Below are 22,392 nucleotides of genomic sequence, written 5' to 3' on the forward strand. Positions count from 1 at the left end.
AAAAGATATTGATTTGCTGCTCAGGCAAATCAAATTTCAAAAGTTTTCAAAATCGCTCCACCCTAGTATGTATGTATGTATACATTTGTGTGAAATTTAAGAAAACTTATATTTAGAGAAAATAACTGCACTGTTTTGGATATACGCAGTGTTTAAAACAAAATTTGAACACGTTTTGCCTGTCGTTTTTTGTGCGTGCGCTTATAAATGTAAACAAAGCAACCCATTAAAGTCTCATTAAAGTGGCTTCGATTTTAGATTTGCCCCTCTTTATAATTTCTAAAATTACGTCATCTTCTAAGCACAGTCGTTTAGATATTAGAAAAAAAAAGAAAAGTTTTTGTTTAAAATGCTAATTTTAATTAACCATTTTTCTAATTAAACCATTTTTACTTAAGTTCTAATTAAACCATTAAATGAGCCCCTAAGATGCATAGTCGTATAAGTCACTCATATCTAGTTTTGAGATACAGAGGCATTTAGTAGATATCATATCATAAATCATCAAACTGTTTTAGAGGAAGTAAATAAAAATAGTATCATTATCAATATCATTAGACTTATAACACTCTGCCATGTAATAGAATAAACAAAATGCTAACCATTGGAGGCAATAACTCAAAATATTGAAAGTGACTTACACCACCATGCATCTCATTTGCTCAATTAGGATTGACGCGTCTTTTTCGTAAATCGTTGAAGCCAAAAGTTTCTAGCGTAGTGACGTCACTTTAATGCAAAAAACCAATTAGAAATAAGATTATAAGATTTGGTTTGAATTTTTTAAGTAAGTTTCTTTTATTAACAATATATAGAACATATATTATTCTATATTCTAATAAAGACGAAATATAGTAATTACTTCTTTAAAACTAATTCTATATTTTTTAATGGTCTAAGATCTTTTTAGATCTGCCATTTGTATAGCGTTACGTACAAACTTCCGTAAGTGTAAACGTCTTTAGCATATGTTGAGTTTGCAGGCAGTATATAGAACAGTTGTGATTAATATATCTATAAAATGAGAAAACTTTAAAACTTTATTTTAACAATTAGAGATCTTTTTTGCTATATTATTATTATTTTGCTATAAATATATAAGCAATGAACTATTTTACTAAAAAAAATTGAAGTAAAAAGGATTATGTATAGAAATGATCTGTGTGGAATAGTTAAGTATAGAAATGATAGTTAAGTATAGGAATGATAGGTTTGGTTAAGATTCGCATTTTATGGGTCTTGAAAGCTAGGATATTTATAAGGATAAAGTATAGAAAATATCGGAATGGAATAAACTTAAAAAGACCCGTATTTTTACGGGTCCAGTCAGCTAGTACAAACATAGTAGCTGCACTTCAACATAAAAAACAAATACTACTTTTATTATACTACCACAAATCTTGTTGTATCAACTTTGAATCTTTAAAAACATAAAAACCACAAAAAGCTGCTACATATGTTGTTTCAAAGGTTTAATTTATTTTTCCTAATTTTAGAGCTATATCTCTTCACAGATCAAAGATAACTTGCTTCTATTTTTTTTTTGCCTGAAAGATACATGCCAAGGCTTCATTCTATTAAATTTTGAAACTTCCATAGTCGATAGAAGGTTAGAACAAAAACGTAAAGCATCCGTTGTCTCTTTTTAAAGAGACTTTTAGTGCCATACCCTATACTTTAGGTCCCTGTACACAAACCACAAGTGTTAAAGAGCTGATTTTTTGTCAGGTTATAGCCAACACATATATGTAAAAAGTTTTTGATATTTCTTAAGAACTCCATAACCCAAATATGAAAACAAATATATAGATTTACAACGGGGCTCCAAGTGAGATCAGTAGCGCAAAATGCTATAAAACTTTAAATTTGTTTTTCTCCTTTGGCTATAGAGATTAGATTTTAATTTTTACATCTGGTGATACCTGAGACCTTGCAGATTAATGCCCCATCGGTCGTTTTTTTGGTCCTTAAAATTGAGGTTGGGACCGTTTTTGGATAGGTGTGTAAGAACGAAGTTATCGAGATATTTCGCTTTCTTTAAGAAATTTAATCCTTCCTTGTTCACGAGGTTCAAGAACACCGTGGACTAGAAAAAATGATCTTGAAATCGGTGTTGATTTTAAAATGGATGCTCTAGAAGCAAGAATCTGAGTGTTTTTTGTTTTTGTTTTTGTTTCTTGTCTGTTAAATTTTATGTTATTGTAAATAACGAATGTAAATAATAAAACGTAAAAGTTACTTTAAGAAAAAAAAAAGAAAATTCTGCGAAAACGGAAAAAAACGGTTAATTTCACTTAGCAATTCGCATTGCAAAATATATTATAAGTTATTTAATAGATTTTTATACACTTTATAGAAGAGTGAAGACAAGTCTTCTAATGAAAGTCCCCTAAAATCAAGTTTTTCATTTATTTTAGTGTTAAAAATGAAAAAAACAACGAATCTCTCGGTGTTTTTCAAAAAAACACTGGTAAACTTAGCTTATAGAACTGAAAATACTTTTCAATCAAATACAAATATTTAAGAGTTTTTTTTTCTCAAATACAATGCGAATACGGATTTAGTCCATTTTTACCAAATAAAAATACAAATATGGTTTGACCCCAACCCTGTCATTAGAGTAACTCAGAAAGCACATTTAGAAAGATGCCACATAAATTACATTTAATAAACAGGTTGTAATTGTTGAAATCAAGTTATTCATAAATGCATAAATTAAATAACATACTAATTAGAAGATGCAGTTTACTACCATTGTATATGAAAGACTCCATACAAATGTTATCAGGTACTGCTGCTTTTCCTATTTTTTGAGATTACATTGCTGTATATATGTCGACCTAACTCACAATAATCTCAGAGTCTTCTAATGTGGAAAATTTCATTACCTTTATAAAGTTGAGATAATATTTTTCATTGTTAATCGGGTTTTACAACTTTTGAAAGTGATCCATCAATATACTATTATCAATATGCAGATTTTTTTTCACATAAATCAGACTAAATTTGTTTAATATGGTGTTTGCAATATCTTTGAGCTAAATTAGAAGTAAAACAAGAATGATTCATATTTTCGAAAGTATCATCTTGTTTTATCTCCCTTTGAAGTTTGCTATTGAACAAGAAATGTTTATGGTTTATAGTTTGATGCAATAACATCTTTTAAAACTGATAATATTGTTAAATTATCAATTATTAGACTGCATAGAGTGCGGTCTAACTAAGAAACAATAAATCCATAATCACTGACATATGTAAAGACATTATTTAAACAGTTTATATCAAGTTTAGCCTATTTATTTTCAATTTTTCAAAAAGGTAAAATTCTTTATGTAAAAATTTGCTAATTGTACTCTAAAAAAAACCCATTTATAGCAGTTAAAATCACCAGCAATAATCAAAGCATCAGTTTACATTATGATTGATTTTATTTTTGAACATATATCTATGAAGTTATGAAAGCAATGCTAATAATTAAAACTTGTAGGCATGTAAAAATTTATTGCAAAATAAAGCCAATATTGGTAGAAATTTATAAATGATGACTCTAGATTCTAATGTTCTAATAATAGTAATGTTATTTATAGGATTCGATAAAGAGTAGCAGTACCAAAATATGGTCTGTCAATCAAAATATCAAGCTTCTGTAGACATGAAACAGTCAAATCTGTTTTAAGCTAGGAGAAATCCATAGATACAGAAACTAGGAGAAACAGATATAATAAAGGAGATACAGATATATATTATAAAGAATAACCATCAAACTTTTTATTTTCACATATTTTACAGTCATCTGTTTCAATTTTTAAAATATCTTAAATATAACTTCCTTTTTGATTGTAGAAGGATAAAAATAATAAGAAACAAATATATCAATAAATTGTTTAGATCATTTTATTAAATTAAACTTGATTGTTTCTTGTTTATTTAAATCAGAGACCAGGAAGGAACAGAGGTTTAAATCAGGAGTTCAAGATACATATGTCACATATGTATTAATACTTATTAATACTTAAAGTTTATGTACTAAATGATACATGCTATATGATTGACTATATTTTCAATATAGCAAATTATCTACTAAAGTTTTAACCTTTGTAGATTTTTATTGCATTAATATATACTTTGTATCAATTTTATTAAATAACGAATTCCTTTTGATTAGAGAACAAAAAACAATATAATAATAATAAAGAAAAACAATAATAATGATATATATTAAAACTATTAGTTATAGTAAAAACCTCTTTTTTTAAGGTTAACATGGATAAAAACATATATGATAAACTCAAACACTTAGAATATGATCAATTAAATGTATTGTTAGATAGATTAGGTCTAGAACCTTCTGAAAATGAAAACGATGACAGAGAAGAAATAGTTAGCAATATTTTATTGGAATGCGAAAATAAGGAGTATTTGAATAAAGTGTATCAAATTTTAAAAGGTATGACTTGTACTTAAAATGTATTATAATTAAGTTATGTTGTGAGCTCAATAACTTTATTTAGCTCATTCCTGGTATATATAATATATATATATATATATATATATATATATATATATATATATATATATATATATATATATATATATATATATATATATATATATATATACATATATATATATATATATATATATATATATATATATATATATATATATATATATATATATATATATATATATATATATATATATATATATATATATATATATATATATATATATATATATATATATATATATATATAGTGAGTGTGAGAGCGGAGAAAAGCTCTCCTAAAAAAACATGGTGAGCCATGCGTTTGACTTTTGCACGAGCTATCTGTTTATTCATTAAAAAGTTGCTTATAAAATTCAAAATTTGGTTTCGTAGTTGTTACAAGCATAGGTTTGTAATGTTAATGTTACAAGAATATATACATAACATGCGCCATTTATTGCTCCATGAAAAAATCTTTAGACAGATGTTGTCTTTGGGTTTTCACACTACTATTCATTCATTAATTAACAACACTACCATACTTATATTACAGTTTTACTTTAACTTACAAGACATTACTTATTTGGTAAAAAAATTTGACAAAGAGCTATAAAAGTTTTTGCTGTTTATAAAAAATGTTTTATATTTTTTTATTGTAATAGAATGCAGGCATTTTAAGAATTATTACAACAATTAAAAACTCCACAATAAAAGTGAATAATATATTAAAGTAATTAATATATAAAATATGTAATTCTTTACATAAAATAAGAACTATTGTGCAATAATTTAGAGTGTAAAATTTTTATATTTATCAGTTAGTCCAATCTAATTAAAAACATTTACACGCTGAGGCCTATTTATATATATATATATACGTATAAATATATATGTATATATATATATATATATAATTATATATATATATCTATATATATATATATATATATGTATATATATATATATATATATATATATATATATATATATATTAGCACATAGGAATTAAAGATTAAAGTGATTTAGGTATCAGCATGTAGAGAGGTAGCATCTTCAGGATTAAATGGTAGTGGTAGAAGTAAGAAAACTTGTAGAGAATGCCATAGATATTGTACGAATGAGCTTTAGTTAAGGAAAGAAAGTGCTCTAGATTGTTTATATTAGAGATACAGCATAAATAAGGAAGGCTAAAGCCTGATGATGGTGGCAATGATGATTATGATAATCATGTTGATCATAATAATGTTTATAAATGCATATGTACAAAATATAACATGAATTTTGAATAAAAAAACTTGAGGATGTATAAATTTTTATGCAGCCTCGGTCACAAACCCGACCCTGACTATATTTTATTAAACCAAGCCCCGGTCATATTTTAACCCCAGTTGCTTCCTTCAGGGCCAATGTCACGGGTTTCGAAGTTGGGGGGGAGGGGCACAATTGTCAGTTCTTAAAAAAAGTCTTCTATATCTAGAATTATCTTTAAAAAAAGGTCCTTTAGAAAAAAAGTGGAAGGCATTGGCCCCCCCCCCCCCCGGTGTTGTCAGCCTTGTCCTTATAGCACATACATACATTCATATTCACATACATAAATATATGTGTGTGCTAATATATATATATATATATATATATATATATATATATATATATATATATATATATATATATATATATATATATATATATATATATATATATACACACACATATATATATATTAGATATTCTTAAAATAAGTAATTTTAGAATTACTTTTTTAATAATTAAGCAACTATTGATTTGGTTTTAACTTTGGTGCAAAGTTTAAATTTCTAAATCCATTTAGCATTTTTAAAGGCAGTCTGAAAACCCTGTTTTTTGTCCAGATTTGCCAAGAAAATAAATAATGATTGGTACTTGACCATCATCAAAGGTTCTAAATTCATAGATGAAGAGAAATTACTCTCATTCAAAATATCTGAATACCATTTTTTGATTTTATAATGATCCAGATAATTTTTTCATTACTATGGGTTTGGTTACCATGGGTTTCACCCTGATGTTATACTTTATTTTCTTTCACTTATTATCTTATATACTTATTATTAAATTTATTTAAATTTTAGTAATGCAAACTTACTATCCCCATTTAAAAAAACTGTTTGATTCCATTTTCTTTTATTTACATCATAACCAAGTAGAGTATAAAAATAGTTTTAGCAAGGTTTAAATTTATATTATGCCTCAACCTTTTTCTCTGGACAACAGCCTTGTTTAACAAGGTTCATGTTTTGTAGTTTAGATTTGAAAAAGAGTTCCAAATAAAACTAAAAAAATAATAATGAGTACCCTCCTCAACTGTAATGGCTCTGGAGCCTTTTGGACCTACCTCTGAAAATGACCACTTGGGCTGCCTCTGGAGTCTTTTTATTAAAATTTATTTTATTTAATTTTTTTTTTGAAATTTTAGTATAATTTATAATACCTAATTTTTTTAGTGTTTTTTATCTGCTCTCGAGATGTGGTATTGACATCCAAAAGAGAAATAGCATTCATTCTTGGCACCCACCAAATATTATTTAAGTTTGGCCAGTACTTTGATCAACTAGGAAAATATGTATGCTGGAGATGTAAATTGTAAAATGTTAACAGTTTTTATACTGTTCTACTTCAACAGCAGAAAATAATAAATACACTGATAAAAAATAGATGTAATATATGGCAATTGGATGAAGATGAACACTGGTTCTTGCTCTAATGGTGACATGTATCTTGTCAACAAAAGTTCTCTTCAAAATCTACCAGGGCCTACAGGAAATCTACCATCTTATCTTGCCCTAAGGAAGATGTTTCTGATTTCACTATCTATCTTAACTCTGACTCTAACTTTGTATCTTGTCTTTTAATACAAAAGTGTAATTTTCTGCAAAATCAGCCAGGACAATTACCTCATTAATGATAATTATTTCTTGGAGATTATTGAGATTTGCTAGATTTTGATTTTGCTATAAATGAATGAGAATTAATTTTATCAAGCTTTTTACATAGGTTCATTTAATGGTGGATAGTAGTTAGGTAATGACAGGCAATAGTTAGTTAATGGTAATATAGGGTGGCGAGCGGTCCTTGAAATCCTGGAAAAGTCCTGGAATTTTATAGGTCCTGGAAAAGTCCTGGAAAAACATCCCTTTTTACAAAAAATCCTGGAAATCCTGGAACTTTTTTTTATAGAGTTATATATTCCGTTTTATATGAATTATTTATTTATATGAAAACAAGAAAATGGAATATTATATATTCCGTTTTCTTGTTTTCATTCTTTACAAAATTTTTAGTTTGTTTATGTATTTTCTGGAATGATCAAAATATTTTAATTAGTTTCACTATATGTATTATTAATTCTACTAATTATTTAGAAAGTAAAATTTACAAATAATATATATATAAAAATTAATATATAATATAACTAACATAATTCCCAAGTCAAAGAACTGTTGTTTCCAAACAGAATGGCTGTACAATAAAAAGTATTCTTCTTGGGTAAAATTTTGTTCTTCAAATTCAAAGAAAGTGTCAAAGAAAGAATTGGTGTCGAATAGATATTAATATTTCTAACATGGGAGTATCTGTTTTGGATTCTCATGCAATTGGTAAGAAGCATAAAGAGCATGCAAGGACACATAATGCAGCTGATATATTTTTTACAGGTAGTTTTTTAGTTATTTGATTTGATTTTTTACTTTTTATTTTTTAAAATGTTTTTGAATTTTGGAATGCTTGGAGCAAATTGATTAGCTGTGCACTTTACCGGATATTAATTTATTTTTTTTAAACATTTCATTCCTAGATTTTACTGCAGAAATATCTGGCTATAAAGCAGCTTTTGTTAACTTACAAGAACATTTTCCCAATTCAAACAAGGTTTTAAATGACAAAATGCCACAACCTACTATAGAGGATCTTCAATCTCCAGCTCTGGTTACCAAGGCAGAAATAATATGGATCTTAAATATTGTAATGTCACATTTTTCTTTAAGATCATGCTTAAATTTAAATGAAATATTCAAATCTATGTTTTCTGATAGTACAATAGCATCAAAGTTTACATTAAGCAAAACAAAATGTGGCTACCTCATAAATTTTGGTTTAGCACCATACTATTGAGAGCAACTTATATCTGAAGTCAAAGCATCAACCATCTTTGTTTTGTCATATGATGAGAGTATGAATTTAATCTTTAAAAATGAACAAATCGACTGTGGAGTTAGATACTGGGATTCATATTCTGGTGTTGTAAAAGCTAGATATATTGATTCTAAATTCCTCAGATGTCCTAATTCACAGAATTTATTTGACAAACTTATTGAAGCAACAGAGATGTTTGATCTTGGAAAACTAATTCAAGTATCAATGAATGGTCCTAATGTTAATTGGGAGGTTCTAAAAATGTTAGATAAACATAGACAGGAAAAATGGTATTCTGATATAGTTAATATGGGCAGTTGCAGGTTGCACATTGTTCATGGTGCCCTACAGACAGCAATAAATTCCCAAAAGTGGGAGTTAGAAAAAATATATCGTGCAATGTATAATCTTTTCAAAGAGTCACCAGCTAAAATTGATAAATATATTAGAGTTTACCAAACTGATCTGCTTGCTTTGCCGTAAGTATACATATTTGAACAGTAAAAAATATTATAATAAATTATCTTATCTTTTATATTTATATATAAGTTAAGAGCATTTCATCATTTACATTTTTGGATTTTATTGTTTCTCAGTTTCTGTGGAACTCGCTGGGTCGAAGATGAAGGTGTGGCTTCTAGAGGCATTATTGTATGGCATTTTAACATGGTTAAAATTATAAAGTATTGGGAACCACTATGCAAAAGCAGACGTCCTAAAAATAAGAGCTATGAAGTTCTGGTAGATCATCATCTTCACAATTTTGCACTTTTGAGAATGGAAAGCATTTCTAGTTCTATTTCAAACAGACAGACCTATGGTTGCATTTTTATCTAACAGTTTAGAAAGCATGTTGCGAAGTTTGATGAAAATGATTCTCAAACCAAACATTTTAAATGAAGCTGCAACTGCATATAGTTTAATTAAGATTGAAGTAGGTAAATCAAGCAACCACCTCTATGTAAACAAAATTGAATTCAGAACAGCACTAAAACAGATGCTATGTTCTCTTTGTTGTAAACCAGAAGAGAAATTATAGTTTATAATGGAATGTAAGCAGATTATCATAATGTTATTGCAAAAATTACAAGAAAGATGCCCATTGAAATATTCTTTAGTGAAGAATGCTTCATCTTTGTCTCCAAATGAAATGGTTCAAAACAAGGAAATATCCGCTGTTAAATTCAAGGTTCTAGCTGAGAGATTAAGTGCATTAAAATGGCTTTCAACCAATGATGCAGATGATGCAAAACAACAATATGATGAAAGTGTTCAATTTAATGAAAAGTTTGAGTCTTTTAACAAGTTAACTGATTCTGTTGATAAATTTCTTGCTGTCTATTTACACAAAACTCTGAAGTATTCAGCATTGTGGAAAGTCTGTGCTATCATTTTTGTGTTATCTCATGGCCAATCTGGGATAGAACGAGGATTCAGTGTCTACAAACAGTTGTTGGTCGAAAATCTGCAAGAGAAATCTCTTATTTCTCAAAGAATAGTTTATGATCACATCAATTCTTATGACATTGTTGTTCATCAGTATGAGCTCCCCAGCGATCTTTTAAAAAGTTGTAAGCTAGCATACAATCGCTACAATGCAGTATTGAAAGAAAACAAGGATCAGTTTGAGTTTAAACAAAATTTATATAAATATATGTATGTATATATGATTTATATTTAACACACAAACAATTATATGTATGTATGTATGATTTATATGCGTATTCAAATATAAATATTTAGTTGTTTTGTTCTAAGACAATATATTTTGTATTTACTGGTCAGTTTAATTGTCGAGAGAAAATCAATATATCCTTGAATAATCCAAAATTTCCTTGAAAAATCCTGGAAATATCCTGGAGTTTAAAATTTACTTGTAGCTGGCCACCCTGTAGTAGTTCAGTTCTATCTGTTGTTATCCACTGTTTAAAATCCACTGACTGTTTATTATCATCACTGTCATATTGCTCTTCTGGATTATCATTTTAATTTCATTTTACACAAGTGTAGCAATATAAGATGTAGCAGATGTAAGATGTATTAAAGCTGTTTAAACAAGTGAAGCAATATAAGATGTAGCAGAAAAAAGTTCAACTTATTTAAAAAAATTTTAAATAAGTGTAGCTTTTTACCAATATTTCAAGTTGTTTTGCATATTTTTATATTTTTTTATTTGAAAAATTTATTAAATTCTAAATTTTTGTATTGTACTTTGATCATAAAGTTAATTTGTTTGTTTTGTTTTTTGTGAATAAAAATGTTGGCAATTATGAAAGTTCTACTGAAGAAAAGATTAATTATTTAAAAGTTTTTCCTTTTCTTTTGTAATAAAATTTAAAATAAATGAATTTAATACTTTTAGAATTGTTTAATAAACCGTATGTAACTTTTTATGGAATTGTGCTGAGAAGTTTTTCTTTATTACATAGCAATTTTCATTTTATATAAATTCTTTAAATTTTAAAATTTCCAGCAACCACAAAAAAAAAAAAAATTAGAATAACTTAACAACCACACAGAAAAAAAGAATAAATAATAAATATTTTTGCAAATATATTGCTTTTTAACATGCTAATCGTTTAACTCATTGCATTGGTTATTATACCTGAGGACAACGATTTCCAAGTTAGTAAATGTAACTGTAATACAAACTTACTATGGCAATATGAAAAAACTGTTCGTTTTCATTTTCTTTTGTTTATATCATAATCAAGTAGAATATAATATTTGTTTTAGCATTTATTTAAAAATATAAAAGTACTACTAAATTATATTATAATAAATTCTGCACAATCAATGTGAAAGAATTTTAATTTATTATATTAATTTATTATATAATAATAATTCTATCAGTTTTAAACTTGGAGTTATCTAATTATGTTGAAATTACATAATATAAAATAAGTTTCAGAGGTTTTTACAGAAGAACATATTTTTAAGAAAAGTATATACTTTGTGCAGTCTTTTATATGACCATGTATATGTGTGTGTGTTCGTATATATATATTTAATGTGGTATATTATACCAATTGAAATTGTATCAGTTTAAAAAAAGTTCTAATAATAGCACATACCTTGCGAGATGTGGTGAAATTACCACATCTGAAACAAATAATGAAATAAATTATAATTGAATTTCTTACTTAAATGAGTTATAATAAATAGAAAAGGTATTTTACACTGCCAAAGTTACATATGTAAGATATGCAGATATGCAAGATATGCAGGCTTATGTTTTCTGGTGAAAAATATTCTAAAGTTAGGAAATTTTACATTACTGCACAATAATCATTAGCACACAGTTTGATATATTTATAAAATTTGAAACATAGTTTAGTTTTAAGCACTCTGAGTTTTTATTTATTTATTTTTTTGCTCTTTATTTCAGAAATGAAACTAAGTTCTGGGAAAGGGCGTCCAGCTGTTTTAAAAGTAACTTTTTTTTCATTTATTAAATTTATTTTAAGTAAACATTTTGAACTAATTTGTGGTTTTTAAAGTAATTGATGAAAAAGACATCACTAGGAAATGTACTTTTATAGTCATGACCATATTAGTCAATAATTATAATCAACTTACTTTTTACCTGTAAATTTTATTGTTAATTTTGTCACCCTCATTATCATACTCTTAGTATCTTATCTAACCAGTGTCGTATCTTACCCCTGAGAATCAAAAAAATGTTACCCCTGAGAATCGAAATCTTACCCCTGAGAATCAAAAAAATGTTACCCCTGAGAATCGAAATCTTACCCCTGAGAATCAAAAAAATGTTACCCCTGAGAATCGAAATCTTACCCCTGAGAATCAAAAAAATTACTTGAAAGTCCTTTTATTCTGCTTTTTTTAAAACTTTGAAAATATGTTAAAGAAGATAGTTGAAGAGCAAGACCTCTTGTTGTACCCCTTGTTAGTACCCCAACAAGGGGTACAACAAGTTGATATTTTAGTTGGGACACCAACTTGTTGTACCCCTGAGAATCGAAAAAATCTTTACATATTTTGAAGTCCTTTTATTCTTTTTTTAAAACAAATTTAATATGCTAAAGTAGAGTTCAAGTAAAAGATAGCTGTACCTATGGAAACAGGAGTGAATGGGATGTCTAACAATAGATTAACTTGTTGCTTTGGGATTACAGGAATATTGCAAGCATTACATCAAGAGATGAATTATAAGAATTTTAACAAACATTGTTATTTATATACCTAAATTTTTGCAAACTCATATTATAGTATAATAAATATAAGTTTTACATGATAATGTGTTATATGATAATAGTATTATATGGTTCAGGTCTGGAGAATAGCATTATATGGTTCAGGTTTAGAAAATTTTTTTTAAAGATTTTTACAAAATTCAATTGATGTTAATAATAATAATCATAATAATAAAAAGTATAAAAATAGTCGGAATAGACTTACAAAGGCCTGTATTCTTACAGGTTCAGTCAGCTAGTAAATTATATTTGCATAGAGAATAATGTGATCTCTATATTTACAATTTTAATTTAAAAAAAACGCAAAATGACTTAGTAGAATGATTGGAAAAAAATCATAAATTTTTGAAGTTTCTGATTTTTTTTTTATATCATTTAGGCTTTTCACAAAAATGAATCTCTTTTAAGCAACTGCACAATTATAAAATAGAGTCTATGTGTTGCTGAAATATAAAACTATTAAGTGTTCTGATAAATCTGCTTGTAAGATAAAGGGAAATAAAGTTTAAGGTGATTGAAATCTAAAAATAAATAATAACAATTTCAAAACTCTTTTTTTACCAATAAAGTAGTCATTCTAAGCTTAATTCACACCCTTATAATCAAAGTGTTTGTCCATGTAAAATTTAACTGTAGTGAGTTCTTTGGCTTCGACTTTACTTTGTAAATAATACTATTATCTACTCTATGTAAAAATCTTAAGGGTATGGTAAACTCTGCAAGGTAGACTAAACTGCGTATTATACAATAAATAAGAAATAAACTAAAGTAAATGGTTTTCAAAAAATATATATTCATATAGTATAGTAATCTCTATACGATATATAAATATATATTGTATAGATATTTTTTATTAAGTATTTATTTTGTATGGTTATAAGCATTTATGCAAATTCAGTAGTGATGTAGTGGTAGAGCACTCGCCTTATAAGAAAGGTTCCAAGTTCGATCCCCGCCACGTCCCTGGTACAGGCTGTCAAGTTGTCATTTTTTTAATTTTCTTCCGGGTCTTTTTTATTAATTTAGTTTTTTTCCTTTTTTTTTTTGTGAGTTTTTTTCATTTTTTTATTTTTATTTTTTCTATTAAATTTTTTTTTTTAAAGTATTTGATTGAGTTAAGGTTTTTTTTTTAAGTATTGGATTGATTAAGGTTTATTTTACATTAAGTTTATTTTTTGTAATTTGAGTTATCTTTGATTATTTAAATAAATTTTACATTAAATATTCTCTTACAATAATTTTTATTAAGTTTTATTTAAATATTGTAATTTTTTGAATTGGTTGATAAACTAAATTGAGAACTAAATTTTAAATAAAGTTTTCAGTATCTGTAAAGTTACTAGTATCTATTTTTAATTTCAAGTGTATTGACTAATAGATGGGTCTATATTAATCAATAGATAGGTCAAATCTATAATGGTTAAATGAAATGAGGTTTGGCTGGAAAAGCTTGATAAAAATCAAGTAAAATTAAACTATGGGCTTTATATGAAGTTTTAAATAAAAACTCTATTGGGAGAGAAAGTAGTACGATTGGAGTGATAAAATTTCAGCTGCAGAGGCTATGAAGTTGTTTTAAGTAGCTGAAAACAATCTTGCTTTAAGACATTGTGATAATACATCATTATTATTTCAAAGAATGTTTCCAGATAGTATTGTAAGTCAAGGTTTCAGTATGAGTAAACAAAAAGCTTTATATATATTTCAAGATGGTCTTGGACCTTTGTTGGATACACGCCTCTGTTATATCAATAAGTCAGAGTGGTTTTTTACTTAAATATTTGATGAAACAACTACAGCACAGCAAACAAAACAAATAATCTTCTATGTTGTTTTTGGTCTGACGAAAAGAATGAAGCTGTTACAAAATATTTAACATCGCTGCTCTTTGGCAGAGCAACAGCTAAAGATGTCAAAAAAATGCTTCATATTTAATTTATATTTAACTTCAGTTTTGTTTTTTAAAATGTACTTTAATAGTTAATTTGTATTTAATACATATTCTGTTTATGAATATTATACTTTCTTAATATTTTCTAATATTGTTAGTTAATTTTGTTTTTCTTTAGATTTAAATATTTTTTCATAATAATTTTATCTTCATTTTTGTATTGCTATCATTTATGAAAGATGAATGGAAATTGTATCAAGCAGCTAATATCTTAAAAGACTGGTATTCAGATTCTGATACAAAAAAAACAAAAAAGTTGGCTATTACTAGACTAAAGTTTTTAAAAGTGACAAGGAATATGGAAAAACTAAGTATCTATATCTCAGTAAAGTTGTTAAGAGCTGATTAACTAATGACAGAATTAACAGCTAGTGCAGAGCGTAGTTTATCAGATAATAAAAATACATTAACTTTAGAGCGAGTAAAACTAAATGATGAAACATTAATGGCTCTGAGAATATCAAAGGAATACACAAGAAGTTGCAATCAAGCATATAATGTTAGTACTCTCTCTAAAGGCGTTGTTCAATCGGTGCAAATTGCTCACAAAATATATAAAAAAAGAAAAGCTGAGGAAGAATTAGAAAAAAGGATAAATGATGTTCATAAGCAAGAACCTATTGATAAAGAAAAACAACACAAAGAAATGCTTGAAAAAGTTTAAAAAAAAACAACCTAGATCAAAGGGAAAAAAATCTTGAAAATGACAAGAAAAATGCAGATCTAGAGTTTCAACTTGCTCAGAGAATGCTAGATTAAGCGACCAAGTCTATGCAAAGTGCCATTAATAAAGAAGACATGATAGGTATAATAATTGCCCTTGAAATGGTCAACAGTACAAAAAAAAAATCTTGAAAATGCTACAACACATAGAAATGAACAAAAAATTTTGGTTTAAAATGAAAAAGTAAAATGGATAGTTTAATTAATCGTTTCAAAAAACCAAATTAGTATTGTAAAAAAAAGTTGTTGTGAACTACTTGTTTATTTTGAATCTTATTTGGTGTTGCAAGTGGTGTTTTCTTTCTCTGTTAATTTATTTTATATTATTTTAGACATTTTTGACAACTTCTGATTTATTTTGTTTTAAAAAATAGTTGTTAAACTTTTCATTTTTTAATGAAATTTGTAAATTTTTGTCATTTTTTGACATTTTCCCCCTCAAAATACCATCACTTTTTTCCATTTTTTTATAAAGTTGTTGCTTGACTGCCTGCTGGTAGTACCGTGCTTAACTTGTTTCTCTGTGCAGTGGCCTTGTTCGTCAGGTTCGTGTTTCGGAGTTGAGAGAGGGTTGCAACCACAACTAAAATTACAAAAAAAAAAAAGATAATATTCAAAAACAGTTTTTCTTCAGTTATAAAAATGAGCTCAAAAAAAGTAGGTGCAAGAAAACGTGTGTACAAGTTCTACAAAATTAACATTACAAAAGGAAAACTGTTTACTTAAAATCATTTTAAAGTCTACTCTATATCGTATAAATAAAAGATATAAATGTGGACTGAGTGCAAAAAATAAAAAAATTTTGAAAAATAATGGCACAAAAAAAGTAAAGTCATCTAGCTCGCTGCTTATTTTGACAATAATCCCAAAGCAACCATTAGGAGCTAAAAAATATTTTGACAATAATCCCAAAGCAACCATTAGGAGCTAAAAAATATTTTGACAATAATCCCAAAGCAACCATTAGGAGCTAAAAAATATTTTGACAATAATCCCAAAGCAACCATTAGGAGCTAAAAAATATTTTGACAATAATCCCAAAGCAACCATTAGGAGCTAAAAATTTTTTGACAATAATCCCAAAGCAACCATTAGGAGCTAAAAAATTTTTTGACAATAATCCCAAAGCAACCAAAGGAGTCTAAAAGATCAAAATTTCGATCGCACGCTTCAAAATTGTTAGAAACATAGAAAAACATAAATATTGTCACTGGGAATTAATAGCAAAACAGTCTGAGCAGCAAAGAGCTGTCACTCGCTCTAATTGCAGATGCTTGTATAAAAAGTTTTTTACCAAAATTTTTATTTGAGGCGACAAACCTTATTTTACTTAGTCAAACTCCACAGTTGTTGGGAATGATGGGTATTACTTCAGTGACCCTAAAATTGCTTCTCCAGGCCTCAAGTACAAAGGAAAAACTAAGCTTGATAGCAAAGTATTGGTATGGTTTGCAATTAGTCCCAAAAGTATGACTAGATCTAAAATCAAGTAAAGTATGACTAGATCTAAAATCTGGCTCTTCTGTTAACAAAAATACATACAAAAAAGAGTATATTGAAAATATTTTGATTCCGTTCATACGTAGAATAATATCCTGGTGACATTTATGTTTTTTGGCCTGGCTTTTGGCATAATAAGCTTCGGCTTGTTATGCCAAAAATGTCATTGCTTTGCTGGACAGTGAAAGTATCAATTATGTTCTTAAGAAAAAAAATCCTGCCAATTGCCAACTGTGATAAGTCCAATTGAAGATTTTTGGGATTATTTGAAAGGTTTAGTCTACAAGGGAAGCCAAAAATGTTCAAAAATTATTTGGTAGAATTAAGTATTGTTTAAAAGAAATCACTCCAAAGGTAGTACAGCTGTTTGCAAGCTTGACTAAAAGAAGATTGAATGCAGTTTGTCTCAAAGGATTACCAGAAAATAATTTATTAACAATATTAAATGTACATTAGTCCAGCAAAATAATCTTAATTTGATTTTTTTCAAAAAAAAAATATTTTTTTAATGTTTTACTGTAGTTCCATTTTTAAGGGAACACTAGGGTGTCCCAGAAAACAACATTTTTGAAAAATATTTGCAGAGACCCCCTTAATGTGTTTTATCTAATACAAAAAACTAGATTTAAATTTTTTGAATAAAAAATATTTTAAGGGGTCCCTCAAGACCCTCAAATATTTAATGAGTCCCTAATATTTTCAAAAAAAAAGTTTTTTAAAAGTATGTCAACCTGGTACTCAAATGAAGCAAAATTATATAAAAATTTCAAAAATAATATTTAATTTGGAAAAGTTTTAACTTATTTATCAAAATTGTCATAAAAATATATAAAAAATGCATTTTTTTGTTATTTTGTTAAAAAACGTAATTTTTCATGTAATAAAACTAAAAATAACAATTCTATATTTGAAATCTATATTATTTTTGAAATTTTTTTATTTTGAAAATATTAGGGACCCATTAAATATTCGATGGACTTGAGGGACCCCTTAAAATATTTTTTATTCAAAAAAATTTTAAATCTAGTGTTTTTGTATTAGATAGAACACATTAAAGGGGTCTCTGCATATATTTTTCAAAATGTTGTTTTTTGGGACACCCTAGGGAACACCCATTATGAGAGTGGTCCAACCTAAAAATGAAATTGATTTTTTTTATAATTTTTTTTTCAATTAAACCTAGAATTTTTTGCAACTAAAAAAAAACTTGACTTGCATTTTGTAAATGTCTTTTAGGAAAAAGTGGAAGGCGCACAAAGTGAAATTGACCAATCAATTTCTTTCAAGCATCAATCAGTTAATCCAGGTATTAAAACTAAAATTTATGTTACCATTCCAAAAATTTTTATTTTCTCCAAAAATTAAAAATGTAAAGAAAAAAGCTTTTTACCCATCAAACATTTATAAGAACATTTACACTATCAAATTTCAAACGTAAACACTTACACTATTAACATGAGGAGCTTATTTTATCAGTATTTTATTATTTTAAAGCCACACTATTCAAATTTATTATCTAAGTGCACAAATTCAAAATTCAAATTTTATTTGATTAATTTGATGGGATATTCATATAACAGAAAATACAGCTATGATAAAGAAAAAAAAAATAATTGAACAATTATTTCAATAATAAAAATGCAATAATTTACAAAACTTTTTGATCAAAAATTTAATATTTCGTGTATAATTTGTTTAAGTTGTTACCAACAATTCTGTCAAATGTTGGTCATTGGTCTGCTGTTAATGGTAATTCACAAAATTGTGGAGTATTTACAACAATATGCTGTACCAAAATTTGAAATGAGCAAACAGCATTTTTTAAAGTTTGGATATTTTGATTCTAGCTTGAAAAAAATTTCCAAAATTGAATTGTTGACACCATGATGTCATGCTTGATCTTTCATTTTTATTAGCTCCAGTTCCCAAGCTGAATTTTCACCAATATTATTTTAAATTCCAATTTTAAAAAACTCTGAACATTTTGACCCCTCCAACTATTGCCTGATTAGTCTTGTCTTTATTGTAACATGGTCTTTGAGTCTTTGATCAATAAATTTCTAACACCCCATCAAATAACTATCAAGTCAGATAACTAACCGTCAGATAATCAATACAGCTTTTGATCTTTTTGTTCTATGGCTGACTTGCTAACTGCTGTGACTAAAAAATTCTATGGTGCATTAGATGGAGGCAGCGAGTCAAAGGCTATTGCTCTTGACATATCTAAAGCTTTTGATAAAGTTTGGCATGCTAGTCTTCTCCATAAGCTTTTTTCATATGGTGTATAAGAGAAAGTTTTTGAGATTATCACATCGTTTCTTTCTATTTTGCAAAATTAAAGTCATCCTCAAAAGCCAACACTCTTTTTTATTTCCAGTAACCTCTGGGATACCTCAAGACTCTAACCTATTTTGTTTCTTTCAAACATTAATGATTATCCTGACAATTTTACATCTAAAGTGGCTCTATTTTTAGATAACTCAACTATATACTCCTTTCATGACAAAAAATCTTCTCTCTTTAATCGTTTAGAATAGACAACCAATCTTGAATCTGATTTCACTTCTGTAACAGATTGGGGCTTGCAGTGGCTTGTAAATTTTAATTCCAACAAAACTCAGTTGTTTACTGCAAACAACTATCAGAATACTGTTGATATTCCTATATTAATAAATGGCAACTCTTACATTGAGTTCTCTTTTTATTCCTTCTTGGAATCATTCACTACTGATCTCTCATGCAAACCATGGAAACCATATAAACAATTGATTGCAAAGTTAGCATCTGCTAAAGTTGTCTTATCTTTTTCCTGATTCCATTCTCTACTTCTACTAATAATTCCTGTACATACAGAGATTAGTATAAGTACTAATATCTATACTCATCCTTATATGGAATGCTGTTGTCATGGATATTTGGTTCTTCTAATGATGCTCCTCTTTTAGACAAGGTCCAAAAATTTTAAACATAGATGGACCCGCTTTATTTGCCAAGTTCCATCAACTAAAACTCATTCTCATTTGATTTATCATTCAGTAAAGGCACATCCTTTTACTATATCTGTCCCTGCATGTTCTAAAAACTTTTATTCGTCTAGTTTTCCCGCACTTCAACCCTTTAGAACTCTCTCCCATCTTTGTGTTTTGCTGACTCGTACAACCAGCAACTTTTTAAGTCTTTTTTTAACCGTTTCCTTCCTCTTTATCTCTACTTTTTTTTTTAGTAACTCCCAACTTAATAGTAGTTGTTTGCAACTTAATAGTAGTTGCTTGCAACCTAATAGTGGTTGCTTGCAACTTAATAATGGTTGCTTGCAATTTAATAATGGTTGCTTGCAACTTAATAATGATTGTTTGCAACTTAATAGTAGTTGCTTGCTCTATAAAAAGAATCGTCAAAAAATTTGTCAAAATTTTTCCATTAAAATATTTATGTGTAACTATCGGTGAGTCGATTGTGAACTGAGTTCTCATTGTCCCTAAGTTTTAGGCTCATCAATAGTTTTTTTTTTTTCAGGTTACAGTTTTGAGAAGAATAATAATGTTTGCAGAAATGTTCCACCAAATTCTAAAGTAACTAATTTTTTTTTCTTATTTCATCGACAATAAACTATAAAATCTCTTTTTGTTCACTTTCTTTTATTTTACTGTTTTGCAGTTTCTTTGCATAATTTTTTTTAATAATTTCGGAATTGCAGTAATGAAAAAAATTCTGATTTTTTTTTTTTTTTTTTAGGAATCTACTATTACATTTTGCATGATTTTAATTTTTAGTATTTAGTCTTTTTATTTATTTTTGAGTATAAATATAGTAATTTTTAGACTTTTAATTTTTAGTATTTGCCTTTTTATCCATTTTTGCTCTCACTTTCTTATATTTATTTATTTATTTTATTCAATTTTTTTGCATTATATCTTTTATATAATAGTTTTATATAATATATTATAGTATTTTCATTTTTAATAACTTTCTTTTTTTTTTTTTTTAGAAACCTTTTTTTTTTTATTTTGCGTTAATTGCCCTTGTAGCCGTACCAGTTGCCTTTGTCATGAGAGATTCTCAGAATCAAAAAACTTTTCCATTAGATCATTATTATGTAACTCCTAAAGTGTTTCAACTCAAGATAAATGACATGACTAAAACATTTTTAAATCAAGAGGATATGTCTTGGCAAAAGATAAATAAGCTTGGATATAAACACCTAGAAAGGGTGTTTAAATATGATACAAGCAGTCTAAAGCCATTTACAATGCTAATAGCTGGTTATAATGGAACAAGTTTAACAATGAAATGCTTTTTAAAAGAATTGGGATTGGCTTTTACAAATAAAAGCTATGATACTTTAACTTCTGAAGGAGCCAACAAAGAAAGTTTAGATAAACAGATTCAGGAAAGTTTAAATTCTTTTCAGAAGTATGTAGTTGTGACAAATATTGAACAGATGACATATGATACAGCAAGCATATTCATGAGCTATGCTGATGAATACGTTGATAGTACAGTAATAAGTTTTCCGCAATCTACTATAATTATGACAGCTGAGATGCCGTTTTCTTTTCCTGAAAACAATATAAATTATAACAGATTAAAAGAAGAGGAGAAAATTATGAAGTATTTTGTTAATGAGATCTGGGGTCCTGATAAAAACAAAGCTTCGGCGTTGTGGTCTCGAATCGGAAATGTTGTGATTTTATTAAAACCTGAAAGCTTGACTAATTTTGAACATTGTAATTAAATACTTTTTGTTATATAATGAAACTTTTTACAAGTAATTATAATATATAATGCTACGGCATTTTTTTTTTTTTTTTCAAGTAATTTCTAAATTAAAAAAAAATTAATACGATATTTTTATATTTGTAGACCAAATTTATTTAGTTGTTTAAGTACCTGTTTAATAATAGTTTTAATATTCTCAAAGTAACTTGAAACATAAAATTTATTATAAATATCTTATACTTTTTGGAAATGAGTACTAAAATAATTCTAAAAGAGATTTTTCCTTGTTTTATTCTGGGAGCTTGAAGAAAAAAAAGAGGGTAATTTAAACTCCTGCTCTGGCTCCAGATTTATAACTGAGTGACTCCATCTTATTCGCTCTAGTGATCTACATATTTCTAAACTTCTTTTACGATATGATTTACGATATTCTTTTACGATATGATTTACGATATTCTTTTACGATATGATTTACGATATGATTTACGATATTCTTTTGCGATATGATTTACGATATTCTTTTGCGATATGATTTACGATATTCTTTTACGATATGATTTAGTTTTATGTTGAAAAGATGCTAATCATTTATCAAAAACAAACAATGCGGGTATAAATGTATA

The 22,392-nt window shown here is 27.1% G+C and overlaps 1 protein-coding gene across 1 annotated transcript; it reads left to right on the forward strand.

Moving 5' to 3' along the window:
- The first annotated feature begins 4,219 nt into the window (after positions 1–4,219).
- LOC136079753 (uncharacterized) lies at positions 4,220–21,835 on the forward strand. Its single transcript, XM_065796061.1, has 5 exons — positions 4,220–4,447; positions 12,045–12,088; positions 18,284–18,353; positions 20,567–20,622; positions 21,039–21,835. Exons 1-5 carry the CDS (start codon positions 4,264–4,266, stop codon positions 21,783–21,785), a joined length of 1,101 nt encoding a protein of 366 aa, XP_065652133.1. The 5' UTR covers positions 4,220–4,263; the 3' UTR covers positions 21,786–21,835.
- Positions 21,836–22,392: the final 557 nt, after the last annotated feature.

This window comes from Hydra vulgaris, chromosome 04 (assembly GCF_038396675.1).
Source record: "Hydra vulgaris chromosome 04, alternate assembly HydraT2T_AEP".
NCBI lineage: Eukaryota > Metazoa > Cnidaria > Hydrozoa > Anthoathecata > Hydridae > Hydra > Hydra vulgaris.

Coding starts and splice junctions, on each gene's coding strand:
- LOC136079753 (XM_065796061.1), top strand. CDS start 4,264: ATGGATAAAAACATATATGATAAACTCAAACACTTAGAATATGATCAA. Junction 18,354..20,566: donor GCATCAATCAGTTAATCCAG/GTATTAAAACTA, acceptor TTTTTTTTTCAG/GTTACAGTTTTGAGAAGAAT. Junction 20,623..21,038: donor ATGTTCCACCAAATTCTAAA/GTAACTAATTTT, acceptor TTTTTTTTTTAG/AAACCTTTTTTTTTTTATTT.